Source organism: Pteropus vampyrus, unplaced genomic scaffold (genome assembly GCF_000151845.1).
Source record: "Pteropus vampyrus isolate Shadow unplaced genomic scaffold, Pvam_2.0 Scaffold387, whole genome shotgun sequence".
Taxonomy (NCBI): Eukaryota; Metazoa; Chordata; class Mammalia; order Chiroptera; family Pteropodidae; genus Pteropus; species Pteropus vampyrus.
In genome coordinates this window covers 3,617,587-3,633,115 of record NW_011889168.1, presented here as the reverse complement: position 1 = coordinate 3,633,115, position 15,529 = coordinate 3,617,587, and the positions used below count along the sequence as shown (strand labels likewise).

At 45.4% G+C, this 15,529-nt stretch overlaps 1 protein-coding gene across 9 annotated transcripts; it reads right to left on the bottom strand.

Moving 5' to 3' along the window:
- Positions 1-173: 173 nt before the first annotated feature.
- USP11 (ubiquitin specific peptidase 11) lies at positions 174-15,296 on the bottom strand. 9 transcript variants are annotated; one of them, XM_023523247.1, is made up of 21 exons: positions 15,003-15,296; positions 8,427-8,536; positions 8,131-8,261; positions 7,720-7,837; positions 7,179-7,324; positions 6,996-7,057; positions 6,773-6,872; positions 6,238-6,411; positions 5,987-6,145; positions 5,382-5,606; positions 5,163-5,246; positions 4,957-5,051; positions 4,037-4,243; positions 3,310-3,362; positions 2,855-3,145; positions 2,710-2,780; positions 2,359-2,471; positions 1,244-1,393; positions 1,047-1,162; positions 790-878; positions 174-708 (listed from the first exon to the last, which is right to left on the bottom strand). In XM_023523247.1, exons 1-21 carry the CDS (start codon positions 15,146-15,148, stop codon positions 571-573), a joined length of 2,778 nt encoding a protein of 925 aa, XP_023379015.1. In that variant the 5' UTR covers positions 15,149-15,296; the 3' UTR covers positions 174-570. The 9 variants fall into 9 exon arrangements, with proteins under 9 accessions (XP_023379015.1, XP_023379014.1, XP_011378371.1 ...); XM_023523246.1 differs by having other exon boundaries at positions 2,870-3,145; positions 15,003-15,177; XM_011380069.2 differs by having other exon boundaries at positions 2,855-3,115; positions 15,003-15,177.
- Between the last annotated feature and the right edge of the window lie 233 nt (positions 15,297-15,529).

Genomic DNA, 15,529 nt, shown 5'->3' with positions numbered 1-15,529 from the left:
TTAGTGCTGTGAATCGTGCCTGGCACGTAGATGGTGCTTCAAAAGCACTTAGAATAGCACCTGGCACACTACACACTCAGAGCAGCATCCATCACACACCTAGCATTCAATAAGCATATCTAACCACACAGGCACACAATTGGTACTTAGTATGTGAAATAAAAACCCCACACTGCCAAGAAATACACTGGCACTTTATGTATACACAGAGGAAGGTACAGGGTCTTGATAAGAAAATACACTCTTGTGTTCAGGTGTACCCCACCACCACCCCCTCAGAACACCCCAGGTTGAGAACAGTGGAAAGGGAACAACCATAAATAGAGAATAGAAGGAAAAGTTAATGATCTAAGGGGCAAACACAGGCAGGGACACACTGCTGGGAGGAGACACAACCTCTTCTTCCCCAGGAAAGAGCAATAAGGCGGCACAGGAGAACAGTAGCCACAACTAAGCCTGCAATGCCTGGCATAGGGCACCTAACACCTAACACGGTTAAGAGGACAGGAGGGAGAAGGAAAGGAAGAGAGCAGAGATAGCTTCTGTCCTTGTGGCAGGGCCAGGGCCTGCTCAGTTTAGATCCATAACCTCAGAGTTGGGTGGGGGTCCACAGGCAGGAGGTGCTGGGGGGTCAGATAAGCTGGGCTGGGGTTGCAGGCGACGAGCTACGTCCTGGCGTTGGTAGAAGAGGACGTAGGCTGCCTTGGACTGTGGGGAGAAGACAGGAGTCAGTGTGGATTGGGGAGGAGGGAGGGCCGGGAGAAGGCGAGGAGAGGACGGAAGTCACACCTCAATCTGATTCTCAGTCACAGGCGAGACGCTGTTGTCATCAAAGTAGTGCCACTGGCCACTGTCCTTGTTGCAGGCAAATGTCGTGTCTGGAAAAAAGGGAGAGCTGTCCTTACCCATTCTCTGGCCCCTAAGAGGTGTCCACCAGGTTCACTCTCTCACTCCTCCCACCCTGATGACCTCACCACTAGCTCACACCCTAGTCATCCCCCGGGGATATACTACACCCCCCACCAAGGCATGCCCCTGCCACATACAGTGTCCATCACGCAGGCCCCCATAATGGTTGGACACCGCGATGAGATCATATTTGTACAGCTCTGGGGCTGACTCATTCTGAGGCTTGATGACAAACTCGGAGAAGTCCAGGTCCCTGTGGGTGGGGGAAGATTAATACCAGCATGCCCCCTCCCCATTCCCTGCCTTCCCCTCAGCCAGCCCCATGGCTCCGGACCGGATAGGAAATTCCACAAGGGTGTCCAGCTTCTCGCGGGAGAACTTGGTGTAGGAAAAGCGCTTCAGGTGGATAATGAGTGTCTCAGGCAGCTTCCACAGGTCCAGCTTCTTGGTAGCCAGCTGGTGCTGCTTGCAGGAAGGGCAGTACCTGTAGACAGAGCCTAAGTCAGTACACAAACACTTTCTGGGCAGGCTTTGCACTAGATGGCCTTAGTGAGTCCTGTCTGGTACAGAGATTTCTAATTCGCCTGTCACTCTAATTTGCTCTTCACATGTTAAAATCCTGTCATTCATTCATTCATTCATTCAAGTGCTCACTGATTGTCTTCTGTATATGCTTTTATACTAGTGTATACTTTTGTTTGGTTTCTGGTCTATGAGAGACTAGTCTAATTTTAGAGTATGCCTCTGACCCTCCCGTTTCCTCTTCCTATTTCACTCACTCACTCACTCACGCGCCCACCCACCAGGTATTTACTAACTGTACTGCTAAATCCTTTGGCACTACTTTGTATTTCTGTTCCCTTTCTGTTTCATGGAAATGTTGGTCTTATTTTTGAAACTGGCTGTATCTTTTTGGTTCTCTCTTTATATTTTATATTTTGTTTATTCTACAAAAATCTATTGAGTTCCTAATGCATACCCCACACTATTATAATCAGTGAGAAGAGACACACAAAAAGTCTTCACCCTTAAAGGGTTTACTCTAACAGTAAACAGGCAAAAGGGGATCTAGGATGTGACATCAAGTGATGTTACTGAGTTAGAAACAAAGTAATGCTTGGCCAGAAAAGAGCACTGGGAGGCAATGTAGCAGAAGTGATGGCTGGGGGAGAAGTGGCTCTTAATCTCGTAATAAGAGAACATCTCTCTCTGATAAGGTGACATTTGATCAGACACCTGAGCAAAATAAAGGAGTCCTTTTGAGATCTGAAGAGCATTCCTGTGAGAAGGAACACCCAAAGGCTCTGAGGTGGGAATACGATTGGGTAGTCAAGTGACAGGAGGGTTTGAGTGAGGGAGAGCGGGGAAGAAGGTAGATTTAGAGGGAACAGAAACCTGGGTAGGTGATCCCATCCAACTTTAGCCCCAGAAACCTTGGCCTTGACTCACCAGGGGTTTTCCTTCTCCAGGGTCTCCATAGTGGTAAAGAGCTCAATGCATTCCTGCAGCCGCACTGGAGCCTTCTTCAGCACATACCCCACGCAGTCATGCTTCACGTAGCCCTAGGGCAGGGAAGTAATGGCCCATCAGCTTGAGGACAGGACAGAATGTGTAGACAAAAAGGAGTGGAGGTGGAAGACAAATGCCAAGTGGTTAAGAACATGGACTTTGAAGATAGGATTCTGAAGCCCTTGGAGCTCTGTGATCATGGCTTGGAGAACTTAGGAGTGTGTGACGTGCGGCATATGTGAAGGGGTGCAAACTGCAAGTGCCCCCCCCCATTCCTGGGACCTCGTTTACCTCAGCCTCCACCTCGTCATAGTAACGCTTCTTCATCTCTGGCTCCCAGTCGATGGCAATGTATGGCTGGGCTGGAGGTGAGGGAGGTGGTCATGGGCCCTGCTTCCAAGGAAACCTCCCTCCCACCTCCCCAACCCTGGCTCACAGCTAAGGGAGACACCATGAGTATCCTCGTTAAAATTCGAGCGGTCGCTGGTCCCGTTGGAGTTCACTGTCTGCAGGGTGAACAAGTGCTTGCGCCGTGCTCGCTGGGGCCAGTGAGATGGTCCAGGAGAGTTGTCCACAGGGGCCCGGCTCCCACCTGCAACTCTAGAGCTGGGCCCAGCCTGCTCTGGCCCAGGGTCTTGGGAGCTGCCCCTAGCCACATGTCCAGGCTTGGGGATGCTGTCCTTATCCTCCAAGTCTGCTAAGATTGGGGAGGATGTCAGAGATGGGCCTGTGTAAGCCCCAGGGTCTGAGTGGCAGTGACCATCCAGGTGGATCCTGCAGGGGTCAGACCTACCCCAGACACCCCACCCACCCATGGACCCTCCCTCCGGCCATGGGATCACTTGTACAAACCCTCATCCCTGTCTATTCTTTCACCTTTTTCTTCCTCACCTTTCTCATCGCCATCGTCCTCGTCATCTGAGCTGGGTCTGGTCACATAGCGTCTGTGGAGAGAACAGAGGAGACTCTCGTGGAGAAGCAGCTCAGAGAGGGCAGAGCCTGGGATTCACTTTGCTCACAACAGATGGGAAGCTACTGGTAAACCTCACACAAATGGTTCTTAATGAGGAGCCCAGAAAGTCTCAGGAGATGACACAGAAACGTATGAAGAAGAAACTTGACAATGGAGGATCTGGCATGCCACAGTTAAGTGTGGACCTTAAGTGGGATAAGCCTCTGGCACACAGACACACGATGTGCTGTAAATTTCAGTCAGAGAAGGCGTCTGAGGAGTGATTTGTAAGTGTGACATAAGGAAAAGGTTAAGCCAGACAGCCCAGTGCTCTGTGGGCTTCAGTAAGAATTCTGGATTTTAAGCCCAATGAAAATCTATCAGTAAACACAGAAATAAGCGAGCCTCTCTGAGAGGGAGACAATTAAGTACAAGATTAACTTGTCTGTATTTCATCCATTTTGTTCACCTCTGTATCCCCAGCATGCAGGAGAGACAGTGACGAAGCCAGAGGTTTAGAGAAAGAAAAAAAACCTACAGGTTCCTCTCTGGCCATATGAAACTTGAGCTGTCTTCTGGCCATGGAAGGGAGGTAGCAGCCAAGTAGCTAAACACCCAGGTCTGAGCTTAGACCCCACCTCCCTGCCCCGTAGACAGCAGACTCACGAGAGGCGGTACAACAGGATGTGGTACAGGGAGTCCCAGGAGAGCCGGTCCCGGGGCACTGACACCAGCAGTGGGTGCCCAAAGAGCATCAGGCCATAGTAGGAGTTGTTATAGTCTCGGGCTGGGGTGCGTTCCCGCAGGTAGATAGGGAGCACCACATCCTCCCTGGAGTTCTCACAGATAGCAGACCTGCCTGACACCTCATATCTGCAAGGGGTAGACATCAGATCATGCTTCATCAGGACACCCAAGAGGGACTCTTGGACTCTGCCCCAGTTTCTCTACCCATTTAGCCCTCATAACCCCAAAATTATTTTTAAAAGGGTCTGAAGAGTCATTCGGTGTTTTGTGCTTTGCAAACTGTTAGATGATTTACACAGTGCGTTGTTTATGTGATGTTTTATAAAGTACTTAGGTGTTATCAAAGCAGTGAGGGGGTGACAAAAGGATTTAAAACTATTTTTTGGCGGGGGGAACACTGCTTGGTTTACAAAGAACATTTCTACTCGTGAAGCACTTTCTATTTTAGTTACTACCCAAAGATTTCAAAGTTGTTTTGAATGCTCTCATGTTCAGAGAGCCTCTTAGTGTTCCCTATTTCGAAAATTGCTTTTGGTTTTTGAGGACTGCAATGTGAAGGAGTACAAGTCAATGTCTGGTACATAGGAGGTGCTCAGTAAGGGCTGAATAAAATAAACAAGAAAATGGAGCCCTGCCCCACACATAAGGAAGAGGATGCCCTGTATATGGATCTGTCACTCCACCCCACTGACAGCCCCAAGCCCCTGCCCCACTAAGGAATATGGCCTAAGCCCTATGCAGGGCAAGTGCCCTGTCAATGAAACAGAGAGGGGAGAGGAAAAGTGGTTAAGCAAAGGAGGTTTCTGAAGAACCCCGACCTCCCCAATCCCTCCACTCACATGAAGATATCATCTCGGTCCAAGATGCTGCTCAGAGACTCCTCCAGCTGGTAGATCTTATAGAAGCGGTGACTGAAGACATCGGCCACCATCATCTGTAAACGGGATGTCAAGAGGGGGATGGCTGGTCAGTCTGCAAGGTCTCCCCAGGCCCTTCAGCCTCCCTGCCCTTGAATCTCACCCTCCCTCCATCCATGGAGACTCACCCTTTCTGGGGAGACACCAGTGTGTTTGGCCAGGGCCACACACAGATCCGAGATCTTGCCTTTCTTGGGGACTACAAGCCGGTGCTGAGGGAAAAAAGTGTCCACAAGAGAGCAGAAGAACATGCAGTGAGTTAGTACAAGAACCTTGAGGTATGGCAGAGTAATCAAACTGGCTCTTGACTATATGTTATGTCCCCAGATCCCCATTTCCCCCCATACCTGCTCTGGCTTGCGGCGGGGGTCCATGGAGACAAAGAAGACCTCCATGACTCTCTTGTGGCTGACAGGCAGTGGGACACTGAGGTAGCAGAAGGGATCGAAGGTCACAGACACGTTGCCACAATCAGGGCACACCAGTGTGGACTTGAAGAGGCCATGGAAAGTGTCCACGATCACAGAATCGTTCCGCCGTTTGTGGTTCTGCCAGGCCTCCTGAGCGACCTCCTGTTGACAGTGTCATGGTGGGTGGCTGGGCTTGCCCAGGGCAGAGGGAACCATGGTTTGGGGTGGATGTACACGAGGTTAAAGTTAAGGTTAGGGCCACTTTCAAGTTCAGATGTAAAGTTACAGGTAGGGCTGTCTGGAGACTGTGTTCACTGACAGGGTTGGGGTTTATTCTGGGTTGTAGACTGAATGGAGGTTAACTCTGGGGTAGGTGTGGCGGCATATGTGGTACTGGAGCCAAGGTTGGGAATGAGGCTGGCACTGAAGTCAGGGGTGGGGTGGGGTGTGGGATACCCTAGGGAGGCCATAGAATCCCTGAGGCAGAGGTCCCAGTGGCTTTAATGGGGTCCTCAGGTTGGGGTTCTTTCAGGAGTGCCTACCTGATCTGGACGCCCAGCAGCATCGCACAGCTCCACATATTCCTTCTTCTTGACACGATTGAGGTCCTCATGCAGCCCATCCAGGAGGAATGACAGCAGCTCCTGTGAGTCGTGCTGCTGATAGCCCAGAAACTGGGACGCAAAGTGGCCGACCTTGGTCTGAGAAAATGGGCAGGGCCATCAGAGTAAGAGGGTTAGGAGAGTTAACAGACAGGGGTGGGTAGGGGGTAGCCCAAGGCTGAGTCACACACCTTGAACACTTGTGGTACAATGGAACGGTGGCGGCCAGACCAGGCCTGCTTCACCAGGTCCGCATAGGCCTCTGCGATCTCACCCTTCATGCCCAGTGGGTTGCAGAAGTTGAGCTCCTCAAGGTAGCGATTTTTGAGAAAGTACTCAGTGAGCTGTGGCACGTTGCTGAGGCACTGCAGGGGCAGGGCCACGGGAATGAGGTGAACAAGGTAGAGACAGAGAAGAAGGGGAAAGAGGAAAAAAAGAAGGCACAAAGGGATAGGGGAAAGAAAGGCGCAGGAGCGGGAGAGAGAAGAGAGTAGTATTTCAGGAGAAGAAAGAATGTGGTGACCAGAGGGAGAAGAGGAAAAGTGGGGGGCCAGCAGAGAAGGTATTGATGTTTCAGGAAGGAACATGGGCATGTGAAGTCAGACTTGCGGGGCCTTAGCTTCCAACCCAACCCCTTGCCCTGCAGACCCCTTAACTCTGTCTCTAATCTCCACTGCTTGAAGCCCACCTCTGTGGCTATGCCAGACATAGCCCTAATGGCCCCACCTGCAGGGCCGAATTCATGAAGCACGTGTTGCCCAGGTTGGTGAGACCACAGATGCCTGGCTGGCCCTGGAAGTCCTCATCCTCCTTCGACGCTCTATTCCTGGGGTAGATAAGAAACTATCAGCTAAGGGCTTACTACATGCAGGTAAAAAGTGCTCACAGGCTCTGTCATTCTGCCTACTATGGGACCCCCCAATCTGGACCAGATACCCCAAGGGCTTACACAGCATGTGTCTGTGCACTGGGCCAAGTGCCATCCTTGCTTCGGGTCTCCATGATGATCAACTGGTTGGAGGAAGAAAAAGAAAAGCAGAAAAGGAATTCATAGAGGGCTCATGGGCACCCAGTCCTCATCTCCCCCACCGTAGGCACCGCTAGGGAGCAGAAAAGCCTTCCCCACCCTTACCTGCCCAGACTTGAGAGCAGCGTCAAACAGTGTGACACGTGTGTTACACAACCTTTCAAAAGAGCCCTGTGCTTTCTCGACCCACAGCCGTGTCTCTTCCTGGGGGCTCACCAGAAACTGCTCTCGAGCAATGCACGAAACTAGGTCTGTGGAGGGTGAAGGAACACATTTGAGGTCGTCCTAAGCCCCTGAATGATTGACCCATCTCAGCACCAGACCTCACCTCATCCCCACAGACCTTGTACACCCACCCAGTCAATACCTTGTATCTCCAATAAATCTCCCAATGGCTGATCCACTTGAGACTTTCAGCAAATATCCTCCACCACACCAACTAAGCCACTGGAATGCAGCTCACATACCCTCAAGACACTAGGGGACTCCTCAGGGCCTCTACTGAACTTGACCAAGGCCTTCTCAGTCCTCCAAAGTCTGCCCAGTGCCTTCTCGGTCTGCCACAGCTGAACCCCATGCAGTCTGAGATAACTGAGCTGTGACCCGTGGCTGGGAACACCAACTCATTTGTGACTCTTAGACTCACCAATAGAATCTGTTTGGCTGAATTCAGCAGTGTAACGTGTGCCCATATCACTGTGCTGGACAAGCAGCAGTTCTACTGGGTACACTTCGACCTTACAGAAGCCGCGTAGCTCCACGACCTGGTAGGGTAGAAGGGTACACAGAGGTGTACCCACACAGCATATACACACAGGCACAGCACAATGACCTCTGAGACCAGAGGAACACACATACAAGTGAACACAAATAGGAGATACACCAAGATAGCTTATAATGACCTGAGGGGAGAGGACTGAAGACACCGATGGATCTACACAGCCTATGTGGAGACACATGTACACTTGGGTCTGGACCCATCCTGGGCCTATGAGGCCTTCCTCCTACCCTACACCCCACAGAATGTATTCCCGAGCACTCTCCCCACCCATTATACCTTGCGTTCAATGGGTGGTTGGCCATGCTCTAGACCATACCAGCTGACCAGGTAATGCCAAGCAGCTGCTGGGAGCAGCACATAGTCTTCACCTTCTACCAGTCCCTTCTTGAGGCACCAGTTTACCTGATCTGTGGGGGGCGGTGGCAGAAGAAGAATCAGAGAAGGAAAGTAATGAGTCATCTGGCCATCTTACCAATGACCTAGCACAAAGAAGGGGCTTATGATCGTTTGTAGGGACAGAAGGGACAAGAACTCCAGGGCTAGGCTGATGTGGGGAGGCAGAGGTGTGGTACCTTCAAAAAGCTTAGCATTGTTGATGCAGCCGGGGAAGGTGCTGGAGTCCTGGTCTCCTCCCTGCACGTACACTTCCCACTGTTTGTACCAGTGCTGCTCCACAAGGAACCTGGACCAGACAGGTAACGGGTGTCACATGGTTATTTGGGGTTAATTTTACCACTTCTCAAGATTATTAGACTAAAAGCATCAACACATTATAAGTCAAGATGATGAGTTTCATGTACACCTAAACTGACAATGTTATATCAATTATACCTCAATTAAAAAAAATTCCTCCCTGAATTCCACGCGCGCACACACACACACACACACATTTCAGCATCATATAAAAATAAATTAGAAGCAAAACTTATTCACTGAAACTTAGATTTAGACAGATTACCTAACTTCTTAGGACACTAAAAGATTTGATTAAGAGCAGAAAATGTGCTCAATAAAGGGTAAAAAACCCACACCCACCGTGTAAGGAAACATGAGGTTTTAATATAGACTAACCAATAATTCACTTGTATTAGTCTGTGGTCTAACACAGTTATATTAGGCTCAAAATATCAATTATTTGTGGCTAATGTTATAAGGCTTTAGCCACTTGTTAAGTGTGTAGTGTTTCTAACAAGGACACATTAGTGGAGGCAAAAATCTTCAGCAAAGAAATGGATTATTAAATTCTGAAAATCTAGTCAGAAACTGAAAAGAATTTAAAATGCTAAAAGAATCAAAAGGTTTCCCTTCAAAGACTGCATATTGCCATTTTTTCACTTAGGATTTATTTTGGCTTTATAAGACATTTCTGAACTTATGGTGACTAGCTCACTTTTTAAAAAATTGTGGTAAAAAACATACAACATAAAATTTACCATCTGATTCATTTTTTAAATGTACAGCTCGACCAGCTCTTTTAAAGGAGGAACTTTTATATGCACTACTAGGATAAATGTTTAGGACTGTTGAAATCTGCCTTTGTAAAATGTCAAGAGAAATTCTCAAGTCTAGAAAATACTTGACATATATTAAATGCTAAATGAATGTTAGCCGTTCCTGTTTGATTCCAGGTATTTGAAATAAAAGCTCACAAACACAAATACACAATCCCTGTCCCACACATACAAACCTGCCCTGCTATGGAATTTATGACAAACAAAAAAGGCAATCCCAAATATTTAACAGCCTCGAATAAACATTTTTTTAAAATTATAAAACTGATTTTAAAATTTGGATTATTATATTGGTTTTCTAGCAATTTAACCCTATAAAAGGGATTCTTTAAAATGGCCACTTTCCTTTCTTTATAGTTAATAAAAGGATTAGAGATGGTGGGAGGTGGAGGAATAGAAAAACCTTGGAATAATCACAAGTCAAGTGGATAGGCAAACAACTGTGGGGGTTGTTTTTGTATTTTTGGCTGCACTGATCCCCCACAGACCCTGCACTTCACTCAAGTCAGGGACACAGCCCCGCCCCCACCCGGGTGGCTCGAGCCAAAGACCTCCCATCACTCATCTAAAAGATCCTAACACCAACCCTTTACACCTCCTTCATGGTTTTCATGGCCACTGATAGTCTGAGGTTAATTTATTCAGTTAAGCTAATTTATTGTTAATAGGACTTTTAATGCAAAAGAAGGCACCGCTCAACTTTTTTATTAAGCTTATTGGGGTAACATTGGTTAATACAATTATATAATTTTCAATTTTTTTTAAAAGCAGGTTTTTAAGGAAAATTAACATTAAAAACACTATAGGGGTAAGCAAAACCACCAGACCTGGCTACAACCTAAATTTCTAAAAGCTTCATAGAATATTGAAGTTTTACACAAATTTTCACAAGTTACTACCATGTTTAATTCAAAGACACCTGAAACATTTTTAACCTCTCTGAAATTGGTATGTCTAACAATCTGTCAGCCCAGATGGCAATCATAATAGAGTTGTCATTGCCTGACTGCAAAACACCTACACTGTTATATTTACTCCTAGGTATTTGATTTTTTTTTTTTTTGGATGCTGTAGTAAAGGGTATCTTTTACATTTTGATTTTCTAAGTTCTTGTTACTAGTATATAGAAATACAACGGATCTTGCTGAAGTCACTTATGTTTATTTGCGCTTCTTCAAATTTGTTAAAATGCTATGAAATATGTGCTTATGGAAATAAATTACTAAACAACATTTCTGTCTTCTAGTTTTCACTTGTGTCTGGAGAAAGAAAACTGATTTTGGTTAAGATGATAATTTACATAATTGGTTAACTATATAAAGTACATTACAGAAATATAGAAATATGGATATAAAGAGATGATTTCCTACTTGTTTATTAAAAGGTTGTTAGCATGTTCAGATGGCAAATGTAATACTACATTGTTCTAAATTTATTATTTACCTATCTGCATGAGCCTAAATACATATAAAGGCATATAAACAAATCCTTTCCTGTAATTTGTTAAATGAATAATGTACCAAAGAAGAAAAATTAGAATTTGGGCCTTTTCCTGTAAAATGACTGCATTAATTTATGCCTAGATTAGATGCTTTTTTAGTCACCAAATTATTAACTCTTGGTGCTTTCTGACATTCTCTTAACTCATTTTAAAAAATACCTTAACTCATTTTAAAAAGAGATTCCTTGCTTTAAAAATAAAAGTTAAGCTCCTAATAATCTTTGCAGTTTATCACTGTTTTTACAAAGTTGACCGACTATAGTATTTCTTGTCTTTACTTCAACTTACATCTTGTCTTTTCTAACAACTATTCTTGATTTGTCTTTCCAAAATTCAGGCTCCAAATTCAGAATAACAACACTATTAAAATGGTCTTTTATATTTAAACTATCTCTAGGAGATTGAAAAAAGATTTGCGCTATAAAAGGAATAATAGGCATAATTAGGTTTATCTAAAATTCTCCAAATTTTAATTAACTTAAATGTTTTATAAAAGCGTTTATTTTCAAACTTAATATTTAAAAAAATGACAAAACAAAAGTTTATCTTCCTAGGTGAATAATGGTTACATATATATAATTAGATATGCTAATATATTTTTCAATAACTGCATATTTTTTCAAGATAAAAATCATACTTGTGTTCAAGCAACAAAGACTGGTACAGTAGCTGTCTACCAAAAGAGTCCCCTCTCCAAGACTCTAGATTCACGAACCCTTTTCCCTTTTGGTTCATGAAAAGTCTGAACAAACACTAGGAATACTAACTCAATTACCAGAGAATTGTCAGAGGTCTACTGTTTATTTCAGTCTTTCATTAGATTCAGTCGCCAAAGCATCTCCTACCTCGTGTAAGAGGTACAGCAGCAATCACCAAGCAAATGTGAAAATTTCAGTTGATTTAGTTCTGGGGTCTTCATTAAATTAATTGTTCCCCGTGCTGTGCAGCTTTTTCCAGTAACAAAAATCCTGCAACATCTCTAGGCTAGTCCCTAACCTTCAATGAAATGTTATTGCTTTCCCTTTACACATCAGTATCCATTCTTCAACACTGAACCCAACCACCCTTTCTTCCTTTACCTGAACAAAGAACCTCATGCTTGCTTACTTCTGTTAGGAAACTACTCACACCCTACACAGACCTTCTAGAGACTCCCTCTACTTTTCCTAATTATGTTTGTAGATGAATCACCCTCAAAAACAAAAACTACAATTTGCCAAGGAATACTATCATAGATTTGAATTTACTCTTAAAATATAAGCTTCTCTTAGAAATTAAATAAGTTCAGATGGAAAAAATACTTAATTGCCCTTGCCCAGACCTACCAGCTGACAAAAGATAGAAGGTACAAATATTAATACTGATATGAAATATATGATTTGGGGGTTAGTCAGTGACTTCAAAATGCTTTATAAACACAAATTTCCAGACCACTGCAAACACCTAGAAAATAGACAGCAAATTAAAGAAGCTTGAGATGCTTTGCTCTTACCTAAATAAACACAAAAAAATGGAATCAAGGAAAAATGCTTCATGATAGCCACAACAGCGGAGATAACTGGCTTTCATACTGAACCAACATTGATGGGGTAAATTTTTTTTATTGACAGAACATAACTTTTTTTCACATAGCATAAAATTAACCATTTTAAAAGCAAACAATTCAACAGCATTTAGAACATTCACAATGTCGTGCAACCACAACCTCCATCTAGTTCCAAAACATTTTCAACACCCCCAAAAGGAAACCCTGAATGCCTCTAAAAGAGATATAAAAAATATTCCAGTTATTGTTTATTCTCAGGATGGACTGAGACTTTTCCTTGCTGGATAACTATAGCGTAATAGAATATACATACATATATATGTGTGTACACACACACACACACAGACACACACACACACACACAGAGCTTGGTTTCCTAGTCCAAATTTAGAGAATCTCAACCTTTTAACAGGAGTATATATTTCACCAGTGCCTTGATTAAAAAACTCTGTAAGGTGGACAGACTTCTCTGTAAAGACCCTCAGGTGAGAGCCCGCTTGAGGCGTTAGAGAACAGCAAGAGTCCAATATGGCCGGATGGAGAAAATGAGGGGGAGGGTAATCAGAAGAGAGATCAGAGAAGAAATCAGCCGGGGACAAGCCTCGCAATCATAAAGCCTTGAAAAATCATTATAAGAATTTTACCATATACACTGCATGAGAAGCTGTTAAAATGTTCTGAGGTATGGGCATAAATTATGTTTTTAAAGGAATTACTGTGAATATAAAGAGGAAAACAGTACCTTTACAGTGGAGAAACCGAGCAGATACAACCTTCACTAAATGATCAAGGCTAACGTCACCAATGACGTCATGTGAATACCATGTACCACCTGATATCGATACACACAGTATGCATCCAATATAATTTCATATATATCCTCCATGAAATGAAAGCTTAGACCACAAATACTATTTGGGGATGCATACAGTGGTGGAAAAACATTAACGAAGTTAAAAATTCAGGATAACAGTTTCCTGTGGAGCAGAGAGGGGGCTTTTCATCTGGGAGGGGCACAGAAGGATTTCCTAAAGTAACGGTCTGAATTTTAATCCGAGTGGTGAATTCACAAATTTTTGTTTTATTGTTAAGTTTTTTACTTTAAAATAGACTCAGAATAATTGTAAAAATAATACAAAGACTTTTCGTATGCCTTTCATCCAGATACCCCAAATTGAACATTTTACCCATTTGCTCGATCATTATTTCTTCAAATATTTTTATATATTCTATTTTTCCAACCATTTGGGAGTAAGCTGCTTACACGATGGTTCTTTAACCCTAAATATTTCGGCATGTTCTTTCAAAGATATTCTTTCCTAACCACAATAATATTATCAAAATCTAGAAATTAGCAGTACTAATATCTAATCTACAGACCTAATCAAATTTCATCTATTTTTCCATTAACATCTTTTACAGTAAAAGAGAAAATTAATTTTATGAGAAACAAAGCCTGATTTTTAAATTATTTATTTATTTCCGCTCCGGGATCCAATCCAGGATCGCACGTTGCATTTAGTTATCATCACTCGTTAGATCCCATTAATTCCTTAAATCTGGAAAAGTACTTCATCTTTTGTCTTTCACGACCTTGAAATTTTTTAATAGCACAGGCCGTTTATTTTTATGGACTGTCCATTAATTTGGGCTACGTAAATGTTTTCCATAATCTGTTTAGAGTTTACGTATTTCACAATTTCAAAAAGGAGAAGCAACTCAGCAAGAAACAAAATGAACACAGAAACAGTACATTACAAGCACTGGTTAGCAATGAAATCGATATAACAAGACGATTTATCAAGATACTCATTGACATTTTTTTTTAAATAGCTCTTTTTTCCTGACAAAAACGAAACAGCACAAAACAGAAAACAAATGTAACATCGAAGGCCCCTCCCGCGCCAATCACCTGAACTTTCTCCCGTCCTGTGAAGAAAGCCTCGGCCAGAGGTAAAAACCTCGCCGCGTCACAAACTTTGCTCAATCGCAGGCGCCATTTTCTGCTTCACTAGCACCACCTCCCCTCTGCTGCAGTCTTTCCTCAGCCTCAGAACATGCCCCTCGGCCCACGTCACGAGCCTCGTTCCCAGGCGCCGGCTCCCTCCCCCCGCCCACAGCCATTCGGCTTCCGATTTCGCTCTTCAGCCTGACGTAACCGCCTTGCCTTGTTCTCAGGCACCGCTGACCAACCAACCGCCCCCGCCCCGAGATTTACCTGACGCCATGCAAATCACACCACCCCCCGCCGGGTTCCGTCGCCGTGACCGCCTCCCTCCCAGGTTCCAAGTACCACCACGCAGGCCCGGGCCCACCCCTACGGCCGTTTCTTCTCAGGCTCCGCCCCCCGTCTCTTCACAACAAACCCCATCTTGTTCTCAAGCATCCGGCGCCGCCATCCAGGCCCCGCCTCTTTCCCAGACCAGACGATCCACTCACAAGCACTTCCCCGCCCTTGTCGTCCTCCATCCTCGAGGCCACTCCCCTGCCTCTACAGGAGTTATCCTGCGGACTTCGGCGTTCCGTCCCCCACCATCGCCAACACCCCCCTGTACCCTCAGCCGAGGCTCTGTTCACAGCCCTGCCTCACCAGCTTTCGCCAGCCCGCAGTGGACGGTCTCGCCCACTTTCGCCATTCTCGATCTGGCGCCGCTGGTTCTCCAGACCCGGCACCGCTTCGCACTGTGGCTCTTGGTCCTCGGCCGCAGCCGGCAGATTCTCTGCGACCGCCGCCATCGCTACTCGCCCTCCCCTCACAACTCCCGCAGTGGGAGATAGGAAGAGGCCCCTAAATTGCCACTTCCGGATTCTGGCCCCGGAAACGGAAGTGGAGCCCCCCAAACAGCCCGAGGGCTTCTACCATCTTAGAAGTGGACCCCACGGTAGGACGCCTCCAAGCGTTAGGCGGGCATTGGGCGGTGGGCGGTGATCTCTGCAACTAATAGGCGGGGTACAACTTCCAGTTGAGAGCTAAGAAAGACAAAGGTGCGTTGTGGGATTCTAACGCCATGTTGAGTCCGGGCAAACGGTTGTGTGGAAGGTGGAGGCAGAAGTCTCGAGGTGGACGAAGACATACTGGGGCGTGCTCAAGGGCACACCAAAGTTCCGGGTCTTCTC

Coding starts and splice junctions, on each gene's coding strand:
- USP11 (XM_023523247.1), bottom strand. CDS start 15,148: ATGGCGGCGGTCGCAGAGAATCTGCCGGCTGCGGCCGAGGACCAAGAG. Junction 7,838..8,130: donor AACCACCCATTGAACGCAAG/GTATAATGGGTG, acceptor CTACCCTACCAG/GTCGTGGAGCTACGCGGCTT. Junction 1,163..1,243: donor CTTGTGGAATTTCCTATCCG/GTCCGGAGCCAT, acceptor CCCCACCCACAG/GGACCTGGACTTCTCCGAGT.